Source organism: Setaria viridis, chromosome 9, assembly GCF_005286985.2.
Source record: "Setaria viridis chromosome 9, Setaria_viridis_v4.0, whole genome shotgun sequence".
Classification (NCBI taxonomy): Eukaryota; Viridiplantae; Streptophyta; class Magnoliopsida; order Poales; family Poaceae; genus Setaria; species Setaria viridis.
The window spans coordinates 7,011,261-7,032,841 of record NC_048271.2 but is presented as its reverse complement, the minus strand read 5'-3'; the positions used below and the strand labels follow the sequence as shown (position 1 = coordinate 7,032,841).

The following is a 21,581-nucleotide window of genomic DNA, read 5'->3' as shown; positions in this document are numbered from 1 at the left end:
GCTTGGGCTCCGCGGCTGCCACATGCGATGCGAAGGTGAGGAGAGGACGAATGACTCCGACGCACGGTGCGCGGCGCGGCAAGGGCTGGCCGGAGCTCCGCCGGCGGCACGGCAGGCCTGAGGCTGGCGGCGTGGAGCCCGCAGGACCTCTGCGCACGACGCGGCAAGACCCGAGGCCGGCGGAGTCAAGCTCTGCGGGCGGCGCGGCGGGGCCTGGCGGGGCGAGCTCCGGCGGCGCGTCCAGTTGGGGGGCGGGGGAGCTCCGGCTGCGGCGTGTTTCGGGCCCGGTGGGGCGAGCTCCGACGGCGGCACGTCCTGGCTTCGGTGGGACGAGCTCCAGCGGTGGCGCATCCAGGGCCCGGCGGGCTGAGCTCCGACGGCGGCGCGTCCAGGCTCCGGCGGGACGAGCTCTGGCGGCGGCACATCCAGGGCCCCACGGGGCGAGCTCTGGCGGCGTTGCGTATAGGGCCCGGTGGCGGCTCTGCGTCGGAGTGAGGAGGAAGAAGTACATAGAGTATGACATGTAGGTCCCGCTAACGGCGGCTACAAAGTAGGTAACGTTATCCATTCCATTTCGTTCTGGTTCCTCCTCCCAAGTAAAAAAGCAAAATGGACAAGATCTTCTTAACCAAACATGGGACGGGGATGGGGTCCCATCCCATAAAATTGGATCACCTTGTTTGAACCAAATACACCTAATAAACTGCACGGCATCCGACCTCACACGTTGCACGAACATACCGACCTTGTCCTTGTCAAACAGGTTGAACACGCTGGGCGAAGCGCTCTGCCATATCTCTCTCGGACCCGAGATTGTGGAGCGAGACGTGATCCGAAGAACTTGGCTGGTATGGTATGCATACGTAGCCGGAGTAGAGAGGTGGACTGAAGGTGGTGACAACTATTTATAGTGAGGATCAGAGGACTGAGAAAGGAGAAGAAGGCTGAGAAGTGAGAGCTGACGTGGTCACTTTGATGATTAGGACCCAGGCCCACCCATCAGCGGGAGACGGATGTATCGCCTATCACTATCACGGAGAGCAACTCCTATAATCCTGCGTTAGCACTTACCAACACTAACCTATTCCATTGTCATGGTCGCGGTAGCCGGTAGGCGCGGCATCGTGGAGCACAGGATTGCTTTGGACTTTTGGTGGTTTTACGGCGCGACACCTGATTACTGGAGTATTATTGAGGGGCTGTGCCAGTAGGTGAGACTCAGACTCGTTGTGGTGGAACAATTATTCTGGATGTATCTGCAAAAAGGTGAGAATTACCGAAGACCCCCAACCGGGGGTTGTGTACATTGGTGGGCATTTTGAACTGCCATTGGAAGTCACATCAGCGGTGCGCACCTGTGGCGTCTGTTTGTCATGCAATGCAAGTGGCAAATCTTGGAGTCTGTTTGTCATGCAATGCAAGTGGCAAATCTTGGAGGCTTGGAGCCACCGGAGGGTGTAGGCCGGACGGAGCCAGGATGGGCCTAGAAGGCCTTTTCTTTAGTGGACCTTCGTCACATTTCTCCCGCAGCGCGCGATGAGGGGGGAATGGGCCGAATGGCCATTTCGTTGCCCGTTACAGTGCTCCGAAATCCGCAACCACTGATAGGTGGGCCCTCGCGCCTCGCCGGTTGCACAACCTCCCCCCTTGACCCCGCCAAGCCGCGCATCACCGCGGTAGTTGACGCGCTCGTCGTCCACGGCCTCCGCAACAATTTGCTTCGCATCAGTGACTGCGTGCCTTTGCCTTCACGCGCCCTACCGTGGTCGCCTTCTTGACTGCGGTTTGCACACCGAGGTCATTTCAACATTCTTAAGACAATTTTTATATAGACCATTCTTTGTCTCGAATTGTCTAGATAAAAATTCAGATGATGATGACTGTGGTAGGCATCAAACAAAGTGAGGTAAGGTAAACTCAACCCAAAGAAGAGAATTTGCTAAGCCCCTCACCTATGAGCAGGCCGGCTCGGGCCTACGAGCGAACTAGATATTATGCCAACTATGGACCCTTTAGACTAAATATTTTTTTTATTTGTAATATGATAAAAGGAGATACTAGTACTAATGATATATATTTAATTCTTGAAGAACAATGTCAATAGTACAAGATAAAAGATTGACAAAATAAAACTAGTATGATTACCTCAAATAATAACTAAGCCACATGACTCCATCAACAATGATGCTTCAATCCTCCAGAAAGAAACTCCTTCGAACATTTCTGGATGCAAAATCATTAAGAACATTATCAAAGATCGATGTTGCGCAAGATATCCTTTTCAATGCTGCACATAGCTAAACCATCCATTCTTTGTTGTAACACAGTGGATCTCAAATAATTTTTTTTCAGTATTTTCAATTTTGAGAAACTTTTTTCAGCTGAGGCTATAGTCGCATGTAGGATCCGATATGCAATAGAGCCATTTGAATAGCAATCTATAGTTGTAATAAACTGAAGAAGAATCTCAGGTGCTAACATAAAACCATCTGGCAAAGTTACTTGCAGCACTTTGAATTCAGATAAAAAAATATCTAGATCAACATCTGAGTTATCCTGAGAAAAAACTTCTACAAAATGAGTGTAATGTTTAACTGGGCAAGGTAGGCACGCAGTGACGCAGATTGGACAGTGCCGAGACGTCCGGCGGACGGCGGCCACGGGCCACGCGAGGAACCGATGATGAAAATTGACGATTCGTTTCCCATCGAGAGTACCGACGTCTCCTCGATTGCCTCACGCGGCGGCGGCATCCTTCGATCGCACGCGCAGGACAGGACTGCAACGTTTGTGGGGGCTTCTGTAGATACCGGCTGTTGGGCCCCCTTCTCCCGTGGTCTCCCAGCCGTCGCTTCTGTTGCATGGCCCCAAAGCCGGCCCTGCCCATGAGGAGATGCAGATGGCTGAGTTTGGGAAGGCGTTCGCGTACCCTGAAAAGAAAGAGGATGGCACGTGCGACGGGCATGAGGTCTGCGTCATTTTACATCGTGGGTTCAGACGTTCAGTGATGTCGAGGTTTTCTTGCTGCACCATATGCCATTCACTCCTTTAGTTTGCTTGTCTAAAGTATCACGATCGGTTGTCTTGCAGTTTAATGACGTTCAGAGTATTTGAATTTTCCGACAAACATTACGATAGAGAATTCAGCTTAATTGTTTGATTATTTTGACAAAGACCAATATATCATGTATGGCTCCATGTTGTTCAAGGGGCGGAGCTAAGGGCGTTCGTCGCTATCAGCTAACACCGACGAAAACTTGCTGCAAAATCAGTGAGGAATAATTGTTCCGCACTGTTCAGCTAAGGGGTGTCACTAGTGTTATATGGAGGTAACACCAATGGCTCCGTCGGATGGCTCCTCGGCGGGAGTGTTTGGTTCCAGAAGACTAGTATATATAGGAAGTGAGTGAAGGATAGCTAGAAGCAACTCCTTGAGTTGACAACCGTGACCCTAGGGAGTGTCCTTGAGGGCTCCTTTGGGAACTCAGAACCCCGAGGGGATCCCGCTATTTTCCCTGGGTCAGAGGCCCACGCGGGCATTTCACCACGGGCCGAATCACCTCCTCATTTGGGAGCCCATCGGACGGGGAGGCCAGACCACATCCACGAGTTTTCCCCGGGGCGAGCCGTCCTCACCTCGAGGCTCCTGGCGGCGCAACTCCCTCCGCGTCGCGCATCCAGGCGCCCCCCCTCCGCGTCCGCATCCCCATCCCTGCCTGTGCTCGCCCGCCGCCGCCGCCGCCGTGCTCCCCCGTGCCGCTGACGACCGCATCGCGCCGCCGCCCCCCGTGCCGCTGGCGACCTGCGAGCGGCGTCTGTGTGGCTCCCCTGTTCTTGCACCTCCCCGTCGTGGCGTCGCCCGTGCGGCTCGTCGTCGCCTCCCTGTCGTCTCCCCATCCCCACGCCGGCTCGATCTTCGCTGGAGATCTGCTCCGTGACTGCCCCCACCTCCGGTGATTGCTTCGTGGCTCCGTGACTGCTCCGTGGCTTCGTGACTGCTCCGTGACTCCGTGCTACCTTGCCTCATCCTCCGGTGAGTCTTCCTGTTCTAATTCCAAGATCTGTACATAGATTGCTTTGACTTCATATTGCAAGAACAAGTAGGACTGAAGATCTGGGTTCCAGCTCGGCACCAGATCAATCGCTTTGATGCGGATAATAAGATCTGGGTGCCAGCTCGGCACCAGATCAATCGCTTCCTGGTCGACTAGTTCCATTTGTGTTCTGATTGGTCCTTAAGGGGGTGTGTATGTTAATTCAATTGCTGTGCGCAAATTTTGGAGCTGAACTGTTAATGTTTGGCTGCCATTTTCTTTATTAATCTTTGGAAGCGCGAGCTAGCAATTCCATCAGTGACTTCGATCGTGGTATGTAGCTTTCAGGTTCTGCTTTCTCATCAGCATGTTGTTTTGTAGTTCTTGGTTTATTGCCGTTCGAACATTTTGGGAGAAAGCTCAGAGACCTCGGGGCTTGGATACTGTTGTCATTTGTAACATTACCGAGAAGCCGTGGATTTGGGTGCATAGTATTTTTTTTAACGAAAAGGTAGATAACATTGGCAATCCAATTTTTTAAGGTGTAAATTTGGAGAATGTTCGAGATTGCAGTACTGTCTGTCAGGTTGGTTCGTTTTCTTGGCAATTATTTGCCGTTTGCATTTCGAGCTACCTTGCTGTGTTGGAACTTAATACCAATGTGCATGTGTACTATTTGCTGTCACTTTCTTTTATAGAAAAGATGTTTTCTTGCAATATTTCCTTATCTTTTTGTCGGCCATTTTTTGTCATTGTCATGATTAAGAGCATATCCAGCAGCTCGTCTGTCTATACCCTATTACAGTACTACAGACTTATAGCATGTACGGTGCTTCAACCCTCCATTGCCTTGCTGCCCCTAGATTGGAGCACTGAGCACTGATTGCAATATTCATCTGTAGTTTTGCCACCATTGTCGACAACACCCAATGGGATTTCCCTTTTACATTCACAAGGCAATGCCGATACAAAATCTGTAATTTTGGTCAGTAGAAAGAGTACATGTTGCCAGGTTGCTTTTATAAGGTTAGACCGTTAGAGTAAAAGTGTTACAGGGTCATGGGCATTGCTTCTGAATGTAACCAAACTGTCAGCTCTTATTATCCTTTTGATGCGGCCCTTTTCTAGGTACAAGGTCAAAAGTTAACTAGCTTTAAGCTTTGTGCATGCCTGGAGTGAAGAAGCTCTCGCACGCAACTCATAATAATCTAATAATCACAAAATGCATAAAGTTGTTTCAGCTATTATTTCACTCGACCAAAAGCTACAGAATGTCTAGTATAAGCTTTATGGAGTTTAATGATGTAATGCCCTTGAAATTTAATAAAAACTTCCTTTATCGAAAAAAAATGATTTATGGAGTTTAATGGAAGGAAACAATCAATGTCTAAACTGAAAGCTTCTGTTGATATCATCCACATTGCATTTGAGTATAATTTGTATATCATCAGTATAGATACTGCTTCTCCAAATGATGTTGTGGCAGCAGTATAATTTAGTATTTATCTTTTTATGGATCTCACTGTTGGTGCATTGTACATGTATTTATTCCATCATCTAGAATTTTCCTCCATCATCTTGTTCATTGTGATCGTTTGTTCTTCCTTGTGATCGAATTTATTGGATCTGATCGAGTTGCACTTCCTTTTTAGTTCTAGCTTCCAGGATTGAAGTGTGCCCCGTTCTTGATTTTACTGTTGGTCCCTTCAACAATGCTGAATGCATGCTCGATCTATCCAGTTGTTGGTGTTTTGTTGGTTCAGCCCCATTTCTGCACTACTTACATACCCCAACAATTAACATTAGTTAGGAAAGTTTGACTAAATTTTGCTAGTATATAGTTCTTTAATTTGTCACAACTATTGCATGATTTATATTATATAGTTTCTTTGTCCCAAGGCCACTGGTGCAGTACTGCCATTTTCAGCTATAAGGTCTGGACTCACTTTTGTGTGAGATCTATAGATTCTTGTGTATTTCAGCTATAGTCGAACTTATAAGTGTTGCATAAACAAATTGATGTTGGTATATATTAACTATTTCGTTAGAATATTGACAGTATGCATTGTCCTCTTTTTTCTAGACCATATGCATTTGAGTAACATAGTTTACTTGCCTTACCATATGCATACATATAGATAATGGAATCTTGGGAGGATGAAGTTAGGAGATTCATGCTAGAGGAGGAAGAAGAGGATGACGAACTATTCCTAGTTATGGTTCCTGCTCTTCAACAGTGTTTATATGAGGAGAAAAGGTCGGAGCATACCTCAACTCTGCCTGGTGCTGAAAAGGTCATACAAATCTTGGAAGGCCATGAAAATTGGTGCAAAGTGGAGTTCAGAATGGAACCTGAGATATTTAGAGTTATAGCAAATTATCTTAGAGTGGAGAACTTATTACGTGACACCCGTGGTGTTAGAGTTGAGGAGCAGCTAAGAATGTTTATGTTCATGCTCTCTCATAATGCAAGCACCGATAGGCTAAAAAAAGAATTCCAACATAGTGGTGAGACAATTCATAGGAAAATAACAGAGTTCTTCGATATAATTCCAGCATTGACTCATAGATTCTTGAAGCTCCCAAATGTGAGTCATACACATGTGAAGATTGCATCAGACTCTCGCTTTATGCCTTTCTTCCAGAACTGCATTGGGGCCATTGATGGCACTCATGTTCCTATCACCATTGCACAAGAAAGAGCCGCTCCCTACAGAAATAGGAAGGGAACCTTGTCACAGAACGTCATGTGTGTATGTGACTTTGATTTAAATTTTACTTTTATCTCGTGTGGTTGGGAAGGATCTGCATCCGATGCAGGGGTCTTACGGTCTGCACGTGCGAAGGGTTTTCATGTTCCTGTGGGGAAGTTCTACCTTGTAGATGGTGGATACGCAAATACTTCCTCATTCATTGCTCCATACCGAGGAGTTAGATATCATCTGAGTGAGTTTAGGAGACATGGAAATCAGTATGCAAATTATAAAGAATTGTTCAACCACCAGCATGCACAGCTACGCAATCATATTGAAAGGGCCTTTGGTGTGCTAAAAAAGCGGTTTCCAATCCTGAAAGTTGGGACATTTCATCCAATAGAGAATCAAATTAAAATTCCAGCAGCAGCTGCAGTATTTCATAATCTCATTAGAAAGCTAAATGGGGATGAAGGGTGGCTAGATCACCAACCAAATAATATCAACCCATCTGATTATGTTGAGTTGCCAGAGGGGGATAACAACTATCCAAATGAATTGCAATCAAATGAAGGAAGCACCCTACGAGACCAAATTGCTCTTCAGATGTGGGCTGCCCGTAATAATTAGGTGAAGCATAAATATTTTCATGACAGCTTGTATTGTTTTTTTACTTCATTGCTTATTTCTATATTATTTTTATGACAACCTTTATCTAATCTTGTTTATTTCTTGCAGCCATGTCAACGGAAAGAGCTACGTGGAGCTACACGTATGAGAAGGGACTTGTGGATATTCTGAAAGAGCTTGCCAACGTCCCAATGTTTAAGGGACAAAATGGGTGGACTGCTGAAGGTTGGAGGAATATCACAAACAAATTCAATGATATGTTTCCAACGACACATTTCACGAAGCAACAAGTGCAAGAAAAGGAGAAAGAGCTAAAAGGAAACTATAAGATAATAAAAGAAGCGAGGAAAAGTGGTGTTGGCTGGAATGACACTTTGGGTATGATCATTGCAGAACCAAAAGGATGGGAAAAGTTGATTAAGGTTAGGTCTCTTAAATGGAGAATCAACTTTATATAACAACCCTTTATATAACAGCTAACCTTTATACAAACCATCTAATCATATTTTTTTTGTTGTACTTCAATAGGATAACCACAAAGTTGCCAAGTTCCGTAAGAAGCCATTTCCTTTATTTAACAGCTTGGAATTATTGTATGAAGGTAATGCTTTCATCTTGTTGTTCATTGCCTCTGTTCTTGTTTTAGTGCTATGGTGTGGATGGTGCTTTAGAGAGTCACTTCATTGTAGATTATGTTCCTAGTTTGAACTCTCGCTATTGTAGATGCTAAGATGTTGATATTGTTACCTTGATTATTTGTTTAATAGGAAGTGTGGCCACAGGGGATTTAAATTTTACATCAATTCAGCCACCACCGCAAAGAACTGAACCCACTCCCCATAACAGTGAGCTGCCAACTGAACCCACTCCCCAGACAAGTATCTCAGAGCAAAGCAATCATAGCATGGCATCTATTGATAGAAATCTACTCAGTTTTGGACTTGGTGGTGTAGAAAGCATAGAAGTTCAATCTGCTCCAGCTAGTCGTAATTCAGAGGACCAAGATGTTACCGGTGGAAAGAAACGCAAACAAAGTCAGATGGCTGCAAAACTTGGGGATTACATTGACTTTAGAAAGGATCAAATTGGAAAAACTCTAGAAAAGTTAGAAGAGAAGAGAAGACGTGAAGAAGACTACTCAATTGAGAAATTTATTGACATTGTGGATGCCATGGAAGGGCTATCGGATGAACAAAAAGCTGATGCAAATGAAGTTTTCCAAAGTGAAACAAACAAAAAAATATTAGTGGGCACAAAAAACCCAAATGTCCGACTGATTTGGTTGAAGAAAAAGATTGCTCAGGTATGCTCCCTTTCCCTTTGCTCAGGTGTGTTTGTTGGATTAGGCTATTTGAGTCTGATAAGTTAATCTGGTCTTTCATCAACAAATTTATAGGAGTGTGGCCATTATATATTACTGTAAGTTGCCACTTCTCCTATTGCCTAGTTGTGCCAGATCTTTGATTTGAGTTCTAGCATGGTTGTGTCTGCTACCTGCTTTCTGTAAACCAGTAGTATGCATGCATAGTAATTTTTAAGTTGTGTTACTTGGCTTACAAATAATACTATATTGGATGATTGCTTCCTGTTTTACGAGCATCAGTTCTTTCCATGTCTAGTCCTGCTAGTTTCACATTCCAACCGACTGGCCTTGCTAGTTTCTAGTCACAGTTTCACATTCCAGCCAGTCGACCTGCACGACGTAGCAGTTTTTCATGACAAGTTGGGGTTGGTACTTGAGTCCACGAAATCTAGGGGTGAAGTCAAGTGTCAACTTTGTTGCTGCACAAGTTTGTTGGCTTCATGCTAGTGCGTGGAAAAAATAGGCATGGTTAGTAGGATGTTGTCTAGTCCATTTACCATTTCTGTTACCGTCTTATGTGTGATTTGGGCACAAGCCAAACTAGATTAAGCAGACAACTTAGGAAGCTTGTGAAATATAAAATGCTTACCAAATCATGATAAATTCATACCGTACAATTTTAGGAGATCAGACTAAAATTGTTTATTGTTTACAACTTTTCAATGCTGACTGTTGTTTATTTTTTTTCAGAATTAGTGAACAGTGAATGGTGGAAGAATATGAATAGGAGAAAGCATGTTGGAGGGAAAGTCCTTGGCTTATTTTACTAGCTAAATCTCTTATACAATAATTAGATTATGTGGTCACAGTTGAGTTAAAAGCATTGTAGTTAATTAAGTAGATGCTTAAAACATGCAAAGAGCATCTGTTCATTTAGTCCAGCTGGATGTGAATGTAATTTGGTGATTGATGTTGCTTGTTGACCTTGTAGGCATGTTACGGATTTTATTTATCAAGTTGCTATTTTTTATTTTCTGATTTTCCCCCTAATTTTTAGGTATTTTTGGAGGTATTTTTTAGAAAAGAGATGCGGTTACCTTAGTACCTTAGGACTACTACTGCATGCCATGTATTCTGGGTTAGCACTTTTTTTTTTAAAAAAAAAGAAGTGTGCAAGAAGACACAGGCAGCCGGAGGCGCACACACAGCTGGACAGGGCAAAAACCCTCCTGCTAGGCTGCCCCCTCGCGTCAGGACCCCAAACAGCAGCGGGGGAGAGGGGGAAGCACTGCCCTGCGGTGGAGAGGATTCCAAAATCCAATAATATCCCCATGGGATCATTTCTTCCCAGGATTAATTAACCCTGTGCTGCCAAATGAAGCCTGAAGGGGGAGGTCGAGGGGAGCGGGAACCGGAGGCGTTGCCGGTGGTACCCGTCTGAACAGTTAACACTGTTAAAAGCAAATCTTCCCTGAATGTGTGTGTGGACCGGGCCGGGAAACAATGGGCCCTTAAAGCCTTTAAAAATATTTAGTGAACCGAGTGGCCGGCGGCCTGATCACTGACAAAGTGGGGCCACTCCCGCACCCGTTCCGTCAGCGCTCCAAATCCGAAACCACTGACAGCTGGACCTAGCTTTGTGCACGGCGAGCAGAAGGCAGGAGCATGGTGCAGATGTGTAGCACCTACCCCGAGTCCCCGATGGCCGATACACACCTCCTTCGCGCCTGGTACGATCGGATCGCCGGCCGCGACCGGCAAGCCGCGCATCACTGCGCTCGTCGTCCACGGCCTCCTCAATGATTGTCCCTTCGGATCAGCGACCGCGCGTCTCCGCCTTCACGCGCCCTACCGCGTCATACCGTCTTCGGACCAGCGGATCACGCGCAAGCGAGAGTGAGGTGTGCACCATTTTCCCGGCCCGTTACAGGATGGATTTTCTGAGGAACGTTACGATAGATAATTCAGCTTGATTGTTTGGTTATGTTGTTAGCTTCGATTATCCCCTCGTTTTTGCATACTCCTATCCATCCGATCACTCTGCCCCAAGTTATCCCATCACTCTGCCCCAAGTTATCTTGTTTAGGGCAAGTACATTGGTGTCGTCTAATAGACGGTCTCATGCATTGACATATAATCTTGAAACGATTCAACAGTGACCTGTACAATGGGTTATCCTATAAGTTGTCTGGTAGTGGTATATAATTCCTTAATTTGTGCATAAGAAAAATAAAATATTATGAGTTGCATGGCAACAATAACTCGTACAATGGTTGTTAAGTTGTCTCGTAGTCCTACAATTTAGCTCATGAGGTGGTTGTTTCGCGAAGCAACGACCTCTTTCTCTCCCCTCGCTCTCTCTCCTCCATATCATCAAAAATCCTACGTGGCACTGCATGAGACGACCTATGAGATCGCTGACGTGTAGCAATGTACTTGCCCTTAAACGAGCAACTACACTACAATTTAAGATTTCCAAACAATCAGCACTTGGTAACCAGTTTGTCGGCTCACTTTGGCTTGGTGTGATTTCCTGCAGTGATGATGGAAATCTGTTGGCGTTTTTTCTGGTCAACACACACAAGTGCGCTAGTTCGCGCATAGATCAGAAGATCACCTTGTTGGGGATTCTGCGCCTGGCCGGTCAGACCAGTCAGGGTCCGGTCAGGCCGGTCCTCACAGGAGCACCGCGAAAGCCTATGTTCACTACCTCGGGTTGGACCCCGTTGGAGATGGCGAGCCTAGGGTTGCTCTGAGATCGGTTAGGCCACTCAGAACGTCCTCAGACACCTCCGGGACGCAGGAGGAAGTAAGGGGGTTGGAAAAGTTAGGGTTCGAAGATAAAAGGATAGATAAAAGCGTTTGTTGATTGGGTGATGATCCTCAATCGGCCAGGACCCTTTATATTTATAGGGTGGAAGGTCTTTTCTTGTAAGGAAGTCCCGTTTCAACTCCAATTCCACCAAGACTCCAAGATTCGTCTCGGGCTCAGGTTGACCAGTCTAACCGCCAGCGACCATGCCGACCGCGCCAGCGAATGCGCCGACCGTGCCAGCAACCGCGACCGCACCGACCGCGTAAGCGACCGCCCCGACCGCGACCGTGCCGACTCCTTCGACCGCTCGAGATCGGTGAGACCGGTCTAACTTGCTGGTCCAGCCTGGTCGGTATTGCTGCTATTTTTGGGCTCCAACAAAATCCTTAGTCTGTGCTTGCTGCTATCCATCTGGTCACTCACGCGTGCATTTAAGCGATCCACAGGTAAGATTTACGAACGATATACTCTTGGTAATGAGTGCAAATTGGTTTAGGTTCCAGAACGGTAATGCCAGGCTGTGAACCATCCTTGTTTGTGGCTTCACAATTATCCAAGTCATCTAATCGCCAAACAGATCTTATCAGAGAATGAAGTAATCCAGGTATGTACACCAATAGGGGAGAACTGTCTTTTTCTCCGAAGAGTTGCCTATCATTTCATTAAAGAAGGAAAAAAAAAGATAAAAACATACTCCTAAAATATTAGTCGCCACACTAGGAAGAGATTGCATGTGCGATGAAATTAAAGCAAGAAACAACCACTAAAAGCAAATACTAGACCAGAGATAGTCTCTGGAGCTCCTTTGTACCCGCAAAGCACCACAAGACTGCTCTGAAATAGTCTGAACAAGTAAACACATATTCGGTGAAACACCATTGCAATAGGGGAGAACAATTATATCTCAGCATTGACGAATCCAGTTGATAAATGCTTCTAACCATGTAACCATATACTCCTAAGTTCCTCAAAACTTTGGACAGGTGAAAACCTACGTAAGTGGCATGTACTCCTAAGTTCCTCAAAACTTTAGATGGGTGAAACCCACGCAACTGACAGTGAAAGGAGAACTAAGTACAGGCGACAGGTGCTGGTAAGAAGAGCAACAACACTACATGTCTAAGCAGTTAGTCTGGCAACAGCAACATGTGCTGCAACATGGTGCCTTCTACTCAATTGTCCAGCATCCTTCGCTTGAACTCCTCAAAGCTCACACGTCCGTCTCCATCCGTGTCCGCCTCCCGGATCATCTCCTTCACTTCCTGGTCAGTCACTTTCTCTCCTAAGTTGGTCATCACCTGACGAAGCTGCAGAGTTAAAACACAAGGGTACAAACGAAATGTTAACCGATGCCAAGAGTTAATAGTTTGGAAATCATGAGTAATGTTCGTATAGAGAAAACTGGACAGTAGAGTGATCAAGTAGATTAGAAAGAGGCATAATCGAGGGGCTCACCTCAGCTGCAGAGATATAGCCATCCCCATCCTTGTCAATCACATCGAATGCTTCTCTCAGTTTTTCCTCTGAATCAGTGTCCTTCAAGAGCATAAATCAGGTGAATTAGTACCAAAAAGGCACAAAGTACACACAAATTGTATCCTGTTTAGCTAAGACTGCAAGAAGGATTTATGTTTAATTCATGCTCCTGCTACTGTTACAAGGAACCATGATCAAATCAGATGCCACTGTTGCCATTAAAACCAATTATATACTCAGTAACAGTGTGCACCACTGAAGCAGCTTGAGCGAATCATTACTTTATGATTTCAAATGCCAAACACCAAATCCAATGTGCAGTTTATTAATAAGGATTTCACATGCCAACGACCATTGCATTGTTGCATAAGTGAAGTAACTATACTCCATAGAGATAGCTACCGTGCACAAACAGTAATGTTTGACATTATACAAAGAAGTTTTAGCTAGCAGCGTAAAGCAGATCCTTCAACTCTGCCTTCAGAGCACATTATGTAAATTATATGATCAGGATATTAACTAAAAATATAGATATATGATCACGATGTCTTGACTGTGCAAACTATATTGCAGCTAAGGAGCATCAATCTTGAGAGGAATATCTCATGGCCTTTTCAGAGTCTAAATATGTTAGGAAATATATACAACAAAAGTTTGGAGTACACTTTATTAGAATATATCAGGTACATACTTTTAAAGTAAGTATTGCAGATCAGGTACATACCTTCAGTTTGTGTGCCATAAGGTTCAAGAATTCATGAAAGTCAATGGATCCGTTTCCATCAGCATCAACATCCTTGATCATAGCCTGCAGTTCAGGCTCGGTGAAATTTTTACCCAAGGACTTCATCACAGTTCCCAGTTCTTTGCTAGTGATAAAGCCTGTATCCATGACAGTTCAAAGCAGAATTAGACTCTCGAGCACGAGTTCAGTTAATGTGCTGAAATGTATGTTAGAGAACACCAAACGAAGGCGCCATGACCCATATATAGTTCTAGCACACAATCATAACCGTGAAACTGAACTCAGCATTGATTTCGGCACATTTCTTTTTAATTCCGCTAAAGGACGATATTTTTAGGCCAAACACACACTTATCCAAAGGCAAGGACACCGAAACTACACCGTACCCCTCAAGTGATGAAACAATCACGCATGACCATGCTCAGTGCATAGCGAACCAAATGACCAAGATGCAGATATCGACACTATTAGGAGAGAACAATCACCACAGATACCTCTGAAATTGATTTCTCAACAATGTGCGCATGTCATACAATTTTTTGCAAGAACAAGCAATCACAGCAGCTAACGTGTTCTACGATTCATTTTAGAGTTTTGTGTTCTACTATTCATCTCTAGCCAAATATCCAAAACTTTAGATAGGCCATGACGAGTTTTTGCAGAAAGGAAAAGAAGCTAACGACATTCCCAAAACAACCGCCCTGCATTCCGTATCCTGATATTCCAAAACCTTCCATAGCGAATGAGCGAACCCTAGCTTTAAACAGATCTAGAAACGCCAACTTAACCAACAAATTCCCACAATCTAGCAAACAGGGAGCGGATGGCATGATGCAACGAGAATCATTCAGGTTTAATTCAAATGGTTTTTAGGAAAACAAATTGAATAATTCAGACTCGCTTCCGTGCAAACTAACGCATATCAGAACCAACCAATCAAAATGTAGTATACATATATGATCTGGGAAGAGCAATCAGCACAAATACCTCTGAAATTTCTGACAATATGCACAGCACACGACATCTGATTTCCGGTAAGAACAAGCAAAACCCAGCAGCGCTCTCTACGATTTATGTGCAGCCAACCAAATTGGCAGAAATGCAGATAGGCCATCGCGAAACGAAGCTAACAAGCAACAACATAACCAAACAATCAATCTGATTTTTCCTCCATCGTGATGTTCCTCGGGAAAACCCCATTCCCCCTCGATTTTGGCATTACACGAGTTGAGCAACGCAGCTGAACAAAAAAGTTCCCGCTATCTAGCAAACAACGAGCAGATGACTTGCGCACGAAGGAAACCCAAACCCCACAGCCGCGAGGCCGAAACGCCTGAACCCCACAAGGGTTTTAGGAAAAACACTGCGAACCCTACACACGCACGTACCGTTCCGGTCCTTGTCGTAGATGTTGAACACCTCCTTGAACTCGTCGATCTCCTCCTGGGTGAGGCGCTCCGCCATCTCTCCTCGGTGGAGCTTGCCTTCCCTTCCTTTCTCCTCCTCTCGGAAGGGAGCTTGTGAAGCCGTGCCCGTGCGGCGTGCGTTGTTGAGGAGGCGTCGACGAATGAAAGCAGCGCAACGCAAGTGGAGGGTGTCTTCCTAAATAGCGTGAGGAACAGAGGAAGTAGCTAAGCAGAGGGGCAGGGGCGCAGGGCAGAGGAGGCTGTGGGTGGGGCCGAGCAGGGACTCGAAAAGCTGTTAAAAAATCTCTGGTGGGACCTCACAGTTGCATGCACCCAACGAGGGGGAGTCGCTGGCGGCTTAACACTGCCAGGTGGGTCCGGTAGTGGTTCTCATCAGCCTTTCTCTCGTGCACTAGGCTGACGTCGGACTTTGGGCTTGGGCCCAGGGTTGTTACTTGTTAGAGAATCCAGTTGCTACTGGGGGATAGGATTAGTGCTATGTACTCATTCAGGAAACAACCCCTATAATAAATTGTCCTAAAGCAATTCAACAATCCATTAGTCAGTGCACAAAACAAAGGAACGTTGTGTGGTTCATGACAGTAGCAACTCGTACAATGATAGGAAATTGATCTTATAGTCCTACTAATTTTTAACGAGTCTCTCTTTCTCTCGTACAAAATCTTATGTGTCATTGGACATCTATGAAAGGTGCAAATTATAGATCGTTTTGTCATTTTTCGATTCATATATTTAACTATGAACTAAGATATACCAAAATGACATGCAATTTGGAACGGATGGAGTAGTTTTTATTATGGCATCTGTATAAGGCATGCATGCAACCGTTGTTACAGGTTTAAGCTTAAACCGGCTGTAATTAACGTGCCAACAAATAGTAACAAAGCTCAAATGTCGTAGAAAGAAGAAAAAGAACAAAATTGACAATTGATTAGTAAATATTGATCCACTATTTGTGAAGATCTCTAGGATCACGTCTTTGATGTACAACATTCCTACTTAGGGCATGTTTGGAAGTCTTGTAGATTTTCTCACCAGTAAATAGCTTCCGGTTGTATTTTCATGTGCACAAGAAAAACCCTTGTAAACAATTCCCCTGGAAATTTATGTTTGGGTACTGGAATTCTTTCTGAACTCTACAAAAACGACGTAGAAGCATTCAGCAATCTGACGCCCCTGGCACATCAAAGGCAGTCCCCTGCACCCAGTCCCCATTTCGCGAGGAGCGAGACTGAAATCGAAATCCCAAACACAACCACTGCTGCCCGAAATGAGCTCTCCGCCACCAAGCTCTATCCCCCTCCGCCTACATCACATCTCGGCCACCGGAATCAAGCATCCTGCCATGAGCTTGAGCTCAATTCTGCCCAAAAAATCTCGAGCTCCATTGCTCGGTCCCTGGCGGCGCGAATTAATGCCGATGCTGTGCCATGCTCTCTTGTCTGCTACTATTTCAAAGTTCCTGATTATAAACAAAATCAGAAGAGAAGAATGGTTGACTTAGGCTAGCACCATGGAAGGCTCGAACTAGGCACTGGCGGGCAAGGCAGCGACAAGCGAGGCAGCCCGCCGGCCAGTGAGCGGCATCAGGCAAGCAGAGTAGGGGAAGGTGACTAGGTGAGCAGTAGGTGGGCAGAGCCGTGGCCGGCGAGAGGCGTTGGTGCAGGCGAGCTCGACGGCCGCAACACTGGGGAGCTCACGCGCTGGAGAATCGTGCGGTGGCAACACGGGGCACCTGTGGGGAGGAAGAGGCGCGCGGGGAGCTCAACGGGCTCGCGGACGCCGGCAAGGAGGAAGAGAAGTGCGGGTCGCGGTGGAGATCTTGATGGCTGGGGGGCGCGAGCACATGGGCGTGGCGCCGGGGAGCAGCGAGCAGCGGCAGAGGCGATGGGGGAGCGGCGGCGGGGATGACGGTCGGACGCCCCGATATCTGTCGTTTTCTTTTCCAGACCTAATTATTTTTTTACACCGGTATTAGGCTAAACCGGTTATCTTTTCAGTGTGCTAAGAGCAACTCCAAGAGGCTGCTAATCTTACCCCCAATACCTTTTTTAGGAAAAAAGAGAGAAAAAATGAACTCCAACAATCCACCTAAACTTTCCCCAATTTTTTAGCGACGCTAAAAAACAGCCTGCCACCGCGTATATTTTAGCGTTGGCGTTCCTCCCCCAATCCTGATTCCCGCACACCCGCGCGTCCCTTCCGATGGGTCCAATACGATGACGTGGCCTGTGTTTGAAATATTGGGGGCTATTTATTAGCGATCTGTTGTGGACTGATATGCTTTTGGGGGAAATTTTTTTTTGGGAGAACCCCCAATACATAGTTTTGGGGAAGAATTTTTTAGGATACTCTTGGAGTTGCTCTAGTAACTCCAAAAAAATCCCTTAAATTACCCCTAATACCTTAATTAGGGGAAAAAAGAAAAATAGCTCTCCAACAGCTCCACCAAACCTTCTGCAAATATTGGCGGAGCGGAATCGAGACTCCGTCGTCCCGCATATTTGCGTGAGTTCTCTCCTCCCCCAATCACAAACTTTTCCCCGTTCTTTTCTTTCCCTCTCTGCTTCGCTCCACGCTGCCGCCGCCACTAGGGACATTCGTCGCTAGGGCCGCTTGCCGGGAACTAGCGGGATGGCGGCCGTCGGCCGGAATCGACATCCCGCGCATGACCAATTCCTAGCCTTGCGCACCCTCTCCCTTCTCTCTTTCTCCCCTCCCATGGTGCTCAGTTACCGATGTTGACAGGCCACCGCCGGCCCAGCCTACCCCGCTGCAGGGCCCTACGACAACGGCCGCCCCTTCCTCACCACCGCCAAGCCGTCCGGCCACACCACCACGCAGCTGCCGCGCCATTGCATCGTCGTCCTGCAACGCCATCCGGCCGCATCGCTGTTCTACCGCGTCATCGCGTTGTCATCCCGCTGCGCGTGCCAGTAGTACTGGGTCCAGCGGAAGGACGCTGCAGCCCAGGCGGGCCGGTGCTGCAGCCTGGCTGAAGCAACCCACCGAAGCAGACCGGCTCCAATAGCTTGGACAATAGCAATTTCTCCAATTGACGGCTCGAGAAGGTAAGCAGAGGACTAGCAACCAATGGGAATTTAATCCACCTTCAACAAAATTGAGAGCGCATAAGAGAAGGATAGGCCTCGAACAATCGATTTTACTTAGTTCTTGATGCCCATCTAGACGCCGGTGACGGATTCGGACGTTGCTCTAGTTTTTTGAGCAAAGCAGAGCGAAGCAAGGGGAAATTGAGGAAGACGACGGCTCACTTGCGTGTTTGCATGTGTGGGACTTGTGAGTCAGACCGTAGGATGGAGAAATGGAGAGAGGAGATGGACAGATAAGTTACAGCGTGACTTGCTAGAGGGGTCCATACATAATGACGTGGCCAGTTTTAAAGTATTGAGAAGTTTATTATTGCGAATCTGTTATGGGTTACATAATTTTGGGGAAAGAAATTTTTAGTAGAGCCTCCAATAGATAGTTTTGGAAAGGAATTTTTTTAGACTCTGAGAGTTGCTCACGCATCCAAATAGCTCCTTGAGCTCACCAGCGGATATTAATTAGGAGGTGTAATTTACCGGTGTTTTACACTAAAACCTACCATCCAAACGGGCCCTTAATCGTCACTTGCACCTCGGTTTTATGCAACAAGTAATCTCAATTTGTGTCTTTATGATTGCTTGAGATACAAGCCATCATGTGTACTTAAATTCCTACAGTGATGGTCCTTAAATTTAGGGGAGGAAACTAAGCTTAGCTCTTTTGGCTGAGTGCCTGAGTGTGGATTTAATTCTTTTTGGATTTTTCCATCATCGATGCTACATCATGGACATTATAGAAACTACAAGAATTTTCCAGAATTCAAAAGTTGCAGAACGTGACATAACTCTCCAAATATCTCGATCATTTATGCAATTATCATTGATCATCGGAAGGAAGACAAACTGTGGAATACGGAGCAGATGAGAAATTGCTGCCTTGTACAGACAGCTTGGTGGGCTTGCTTTCGTGGTAGTTTGCCTGGACTCGGCCCGCTCGCACGACCCTGCAGTTAGGTTGGCACAGCCCAATATATTAGAAGGGGCCCAGATCAGTGTTCCGTCGCCAACGGGCCAGCAAGAATAAAGCCCGTTTCCCATCCAATTCCAGCCCAGATTTTTCTTGCGACAACTCATTTTTAGCTGACATCCCCCACCGAGCAGTGATGAGCACTGTGATAGTGCGATCCACTCAACCATTCACGAACCGGCCATCACTTCCATGGGAATCTTCTACCTGGTCATGGTCGATCACACGCTACGCCCGATCGGCGGTCGAGCCGGAGTCGCAATCGATTCGCCTTTTGAAACCCCCCGGGCGGCCCGGCCGAGCCACCGATGGTGGTGGCGACGCGTCTGGTGCTGTGCGCGCGCGGGATGTCGGCTAGTTGCTTCCGAACCAACCATTACATGCGTTGGGTTCCTGTGGCGATAGATGTTGGGTACGTGGTCCGGTCGTGGCACGCGGTGCTCGTCGAGTTGTAAAGCTTTTGCTCATGGTGATTGATGTAGCCCACAATCTGCGGATTGAACAAACTTGGTCATGCTACATGGACGTGATAATTGCATCCATGGACGGCCACCTCACTCACCTTTCTTTGCAGAAAGAGGAAGTGATCGTGCGGTGACCTGATCAGCGGATATCATTGTTTTGCAGCCGTCACTACCCGCTCCATGTCCACACACATGGTACACGCGCCCATGAGGGAAAAACGGAAAATATCTGGTATAGCCACTTCGCGTTATTTGCATCGCAACTCGGCCTATAAATACTTCACATTTGCTCGCTGACATACCATACTCGAAGAAGAAGCATCCCAAGAGCACTTACTCCAATCAAGAAAGAAGAACTGCTAGCAGCTGCGCTGCTGCCCTTCGCCACCACGCGTGCAAAGCAAATGGCTTCCAGATTCACGGCGCTCCTCCTCGCGGCGACCCTCCTGCTCTCCTCGGCGGCCGTCGTCGTGCGCGGGCAGCAGCGGGGCAACCCGTGCCCGACGAACGCGCTGGCGGACCTCAAGGTGTGCGCCGACGTGCTGGTCCTGCTCAAGCTCAAGATCAACGTGCCCCGGAGCCAGCAGTGCTGCCCGCTGCTGGGCAGCCTCGTCAACCTCGACCTCGCCGCCTGCCTCTGCGCCGCCATCAGGCTCAACGTGATCGGCATCCCCGTCAACCTGCCGCTCGACGTGCCCCTCGTGCTCAACTACTGCGGCCGGAACGCGTCGGCCGTTCCGGGATCCAACTGCTCCTGAGTGTGTGTTTTAGTGTCCGGTCTCGTATGCAGCATCGATGTGTTCCTGTGGGTGGATGATCCATGGCTTCAGGTTAGTTATGATGAATAACTGTGTCTAATGAGCTTATTGGACATGGCAAAATAGGGGTTCCATCATAGTGTTCCAAGCAGGCTTGTGTGTGTGTCTACATGTAACAATCATCGTTTGTGATGTGAACCGTTTTCTGTATGCCACTGATGACAAGTCATTCAGTGGCTATAGTTTGCATTGGGCCGGCTCTCGGCTAGCACAAACATAACAAGCAGAGTTTACTCTTTACTATCCTTGTCCCGATTGGCGTCGTGTTGACAGATACTAGGTGAAGAAACAGGTGTTCAGGAATCAGAAATCTGCTGCTGAGAAAAATATGCTGACAGCACAGCCGGATGTTACGGTGATGGCCAAAATTAAAAAATTCACAGCTTACTCAGAATCTGAGTTGATTGGTTGTCAAGTGAAAACCTCCCTCCTTGTGCCATAGATAAGGCGCTTATGTAATTTTGCTGATCCTGTTATTCTTCTTACGGACCCTTGCACATTTGAATATCCCAAGTGATCTGAATTACCTTTAGCACATTCCCAATGCAAGTTTCCAACTGAGCTTGCTTTCAAATTTTTACTACACATATTTTCCTTTAAAGATGGAATATACTCCCACATCTTCATTTTAGTTTCGTCTTAAGTCAAATTTATCTAAATTTGACCAAATTTATAAGAAATATATATTAATAACTACTCCCTCCGTCCCAACTTACTGCATATTTTGCATTTGTTCTAAGTTAAACTTATACAATTTTGATCAAGTTTATTAAAAGATATAATAACATCTCTAATACCAGAGATACCAAATTGATTTCATTGAATCAACCATAGCTTTTATTTTGGTAGCGAATTTATTTAGTACGGTAGATATTGCCATATTTCTTATAAGTTTGGTCAATATTAAAAAGTTCGACTTAATACAAACCCATAGTAATTTGAGTACAGTAACAAAGAAATGTACAGCCAATATATATTACAATGCTTGTCTAATAAAAGTAGTTTGATGTTGCAGACATCTTTGCATTTTCTATAAATTTAGTCAAAATCTGAACAGTTTGATTTATAACTATAAAATAACTTGTAATTTTGAATGAGG

At 46.2% G+C, this 21,581-nt stretch overlaps 3 protein-coding genes across 6 annotated transcripts; 2 read left to right on the top strand and 1 right to left on the bottom strand.

Annotated features, from left to right (window-relative positions):
• The first annotated feature begins 3,557 nt into the window (after window positions 1-3,557).
• LOC117837242 (uncharacterized) lies at window positions 3,558-9,690 on the top strand. Of its 4 annotated transcripts, XM_034716833.2 has the most exons (6): window positions 3,628-4,033; window positions 7,260-7,357; window positions 7,466-7,779; window positions 7,886-7,958; window positions 8,125-8,660; window positions 9,411-9,690. In XM_034716833.2, exons 3-6 carry the CDS (start codon window positions 7,468-7,470, stop codon window positions 9,414-9,416), a joined length of 927 nt encoding a protein of 308 aa, XP_034572724.1. In that variant the 5' UTR covers window positions 3,628-4,033; window positions 7,260-7,357; window positions 7,466-7,467; the 3' UTR covers window positions 9,417-9,690. The 4 variants fall into 4 exon arrangements, with proteins under 4 accessions (XP_034572721.1, XP_034572724.1, XP_034572722.1 ...); XM_034716831.2 differs by lacking the exon at window positions 7,260-7,357; XM_034716834.2 differs by lacking the exon at window positions 3,628-4,033 and having other exon boundaries at window positions 7,216-7,357.
• Window positions 9,691-12,219: 2,529 nt separating this feature from the next.
• LOC117837243 (calmodulin) lies at window positions 12,220-15,413 on the bottom strand. The gene is made up of 4 exons (XM_034716835.2): window positions 15,085-15,413; window positions 13,676-13,833; window positions 12,931-13,011; window positions 12,220-12,782 (listed from the first exon to the last, which is right to left on the bottom strand). Exons 1-4 carry the CDS (start codon window positions 15,158-15,160, stop codon window positions 12,648-12,650), a joined length of 450 nt encoding a protein of 149 aa, XP_034572726.1. The 5' UTR covers window positions 15,161-15,413; the 3' UTR covers window positions 12,220-12,647.
• A 4,543-nt stretch (window positions 15,414-19,956) lies between these two features.
• LOC117836416 (cortical cell-delineating protein) lies at window positions 19,957-20,722 on the top strand. Its single transcript, XM_034715839.2, has one exon. The coding sequence runs from the start codon at window positions 20,069-20,071 to the stop codon at window positions 20,420-20,422; it is 354 nt and encodes a 117-aa protein (XP_034571730.1). The 5' UTR covers window positions 19,957-20,068; the 3' UTR covers window positions 20,423-20,722.
• The last annotated feature ends 859 nt before the right edge of the window (window positions 20,723-21,581 follow it).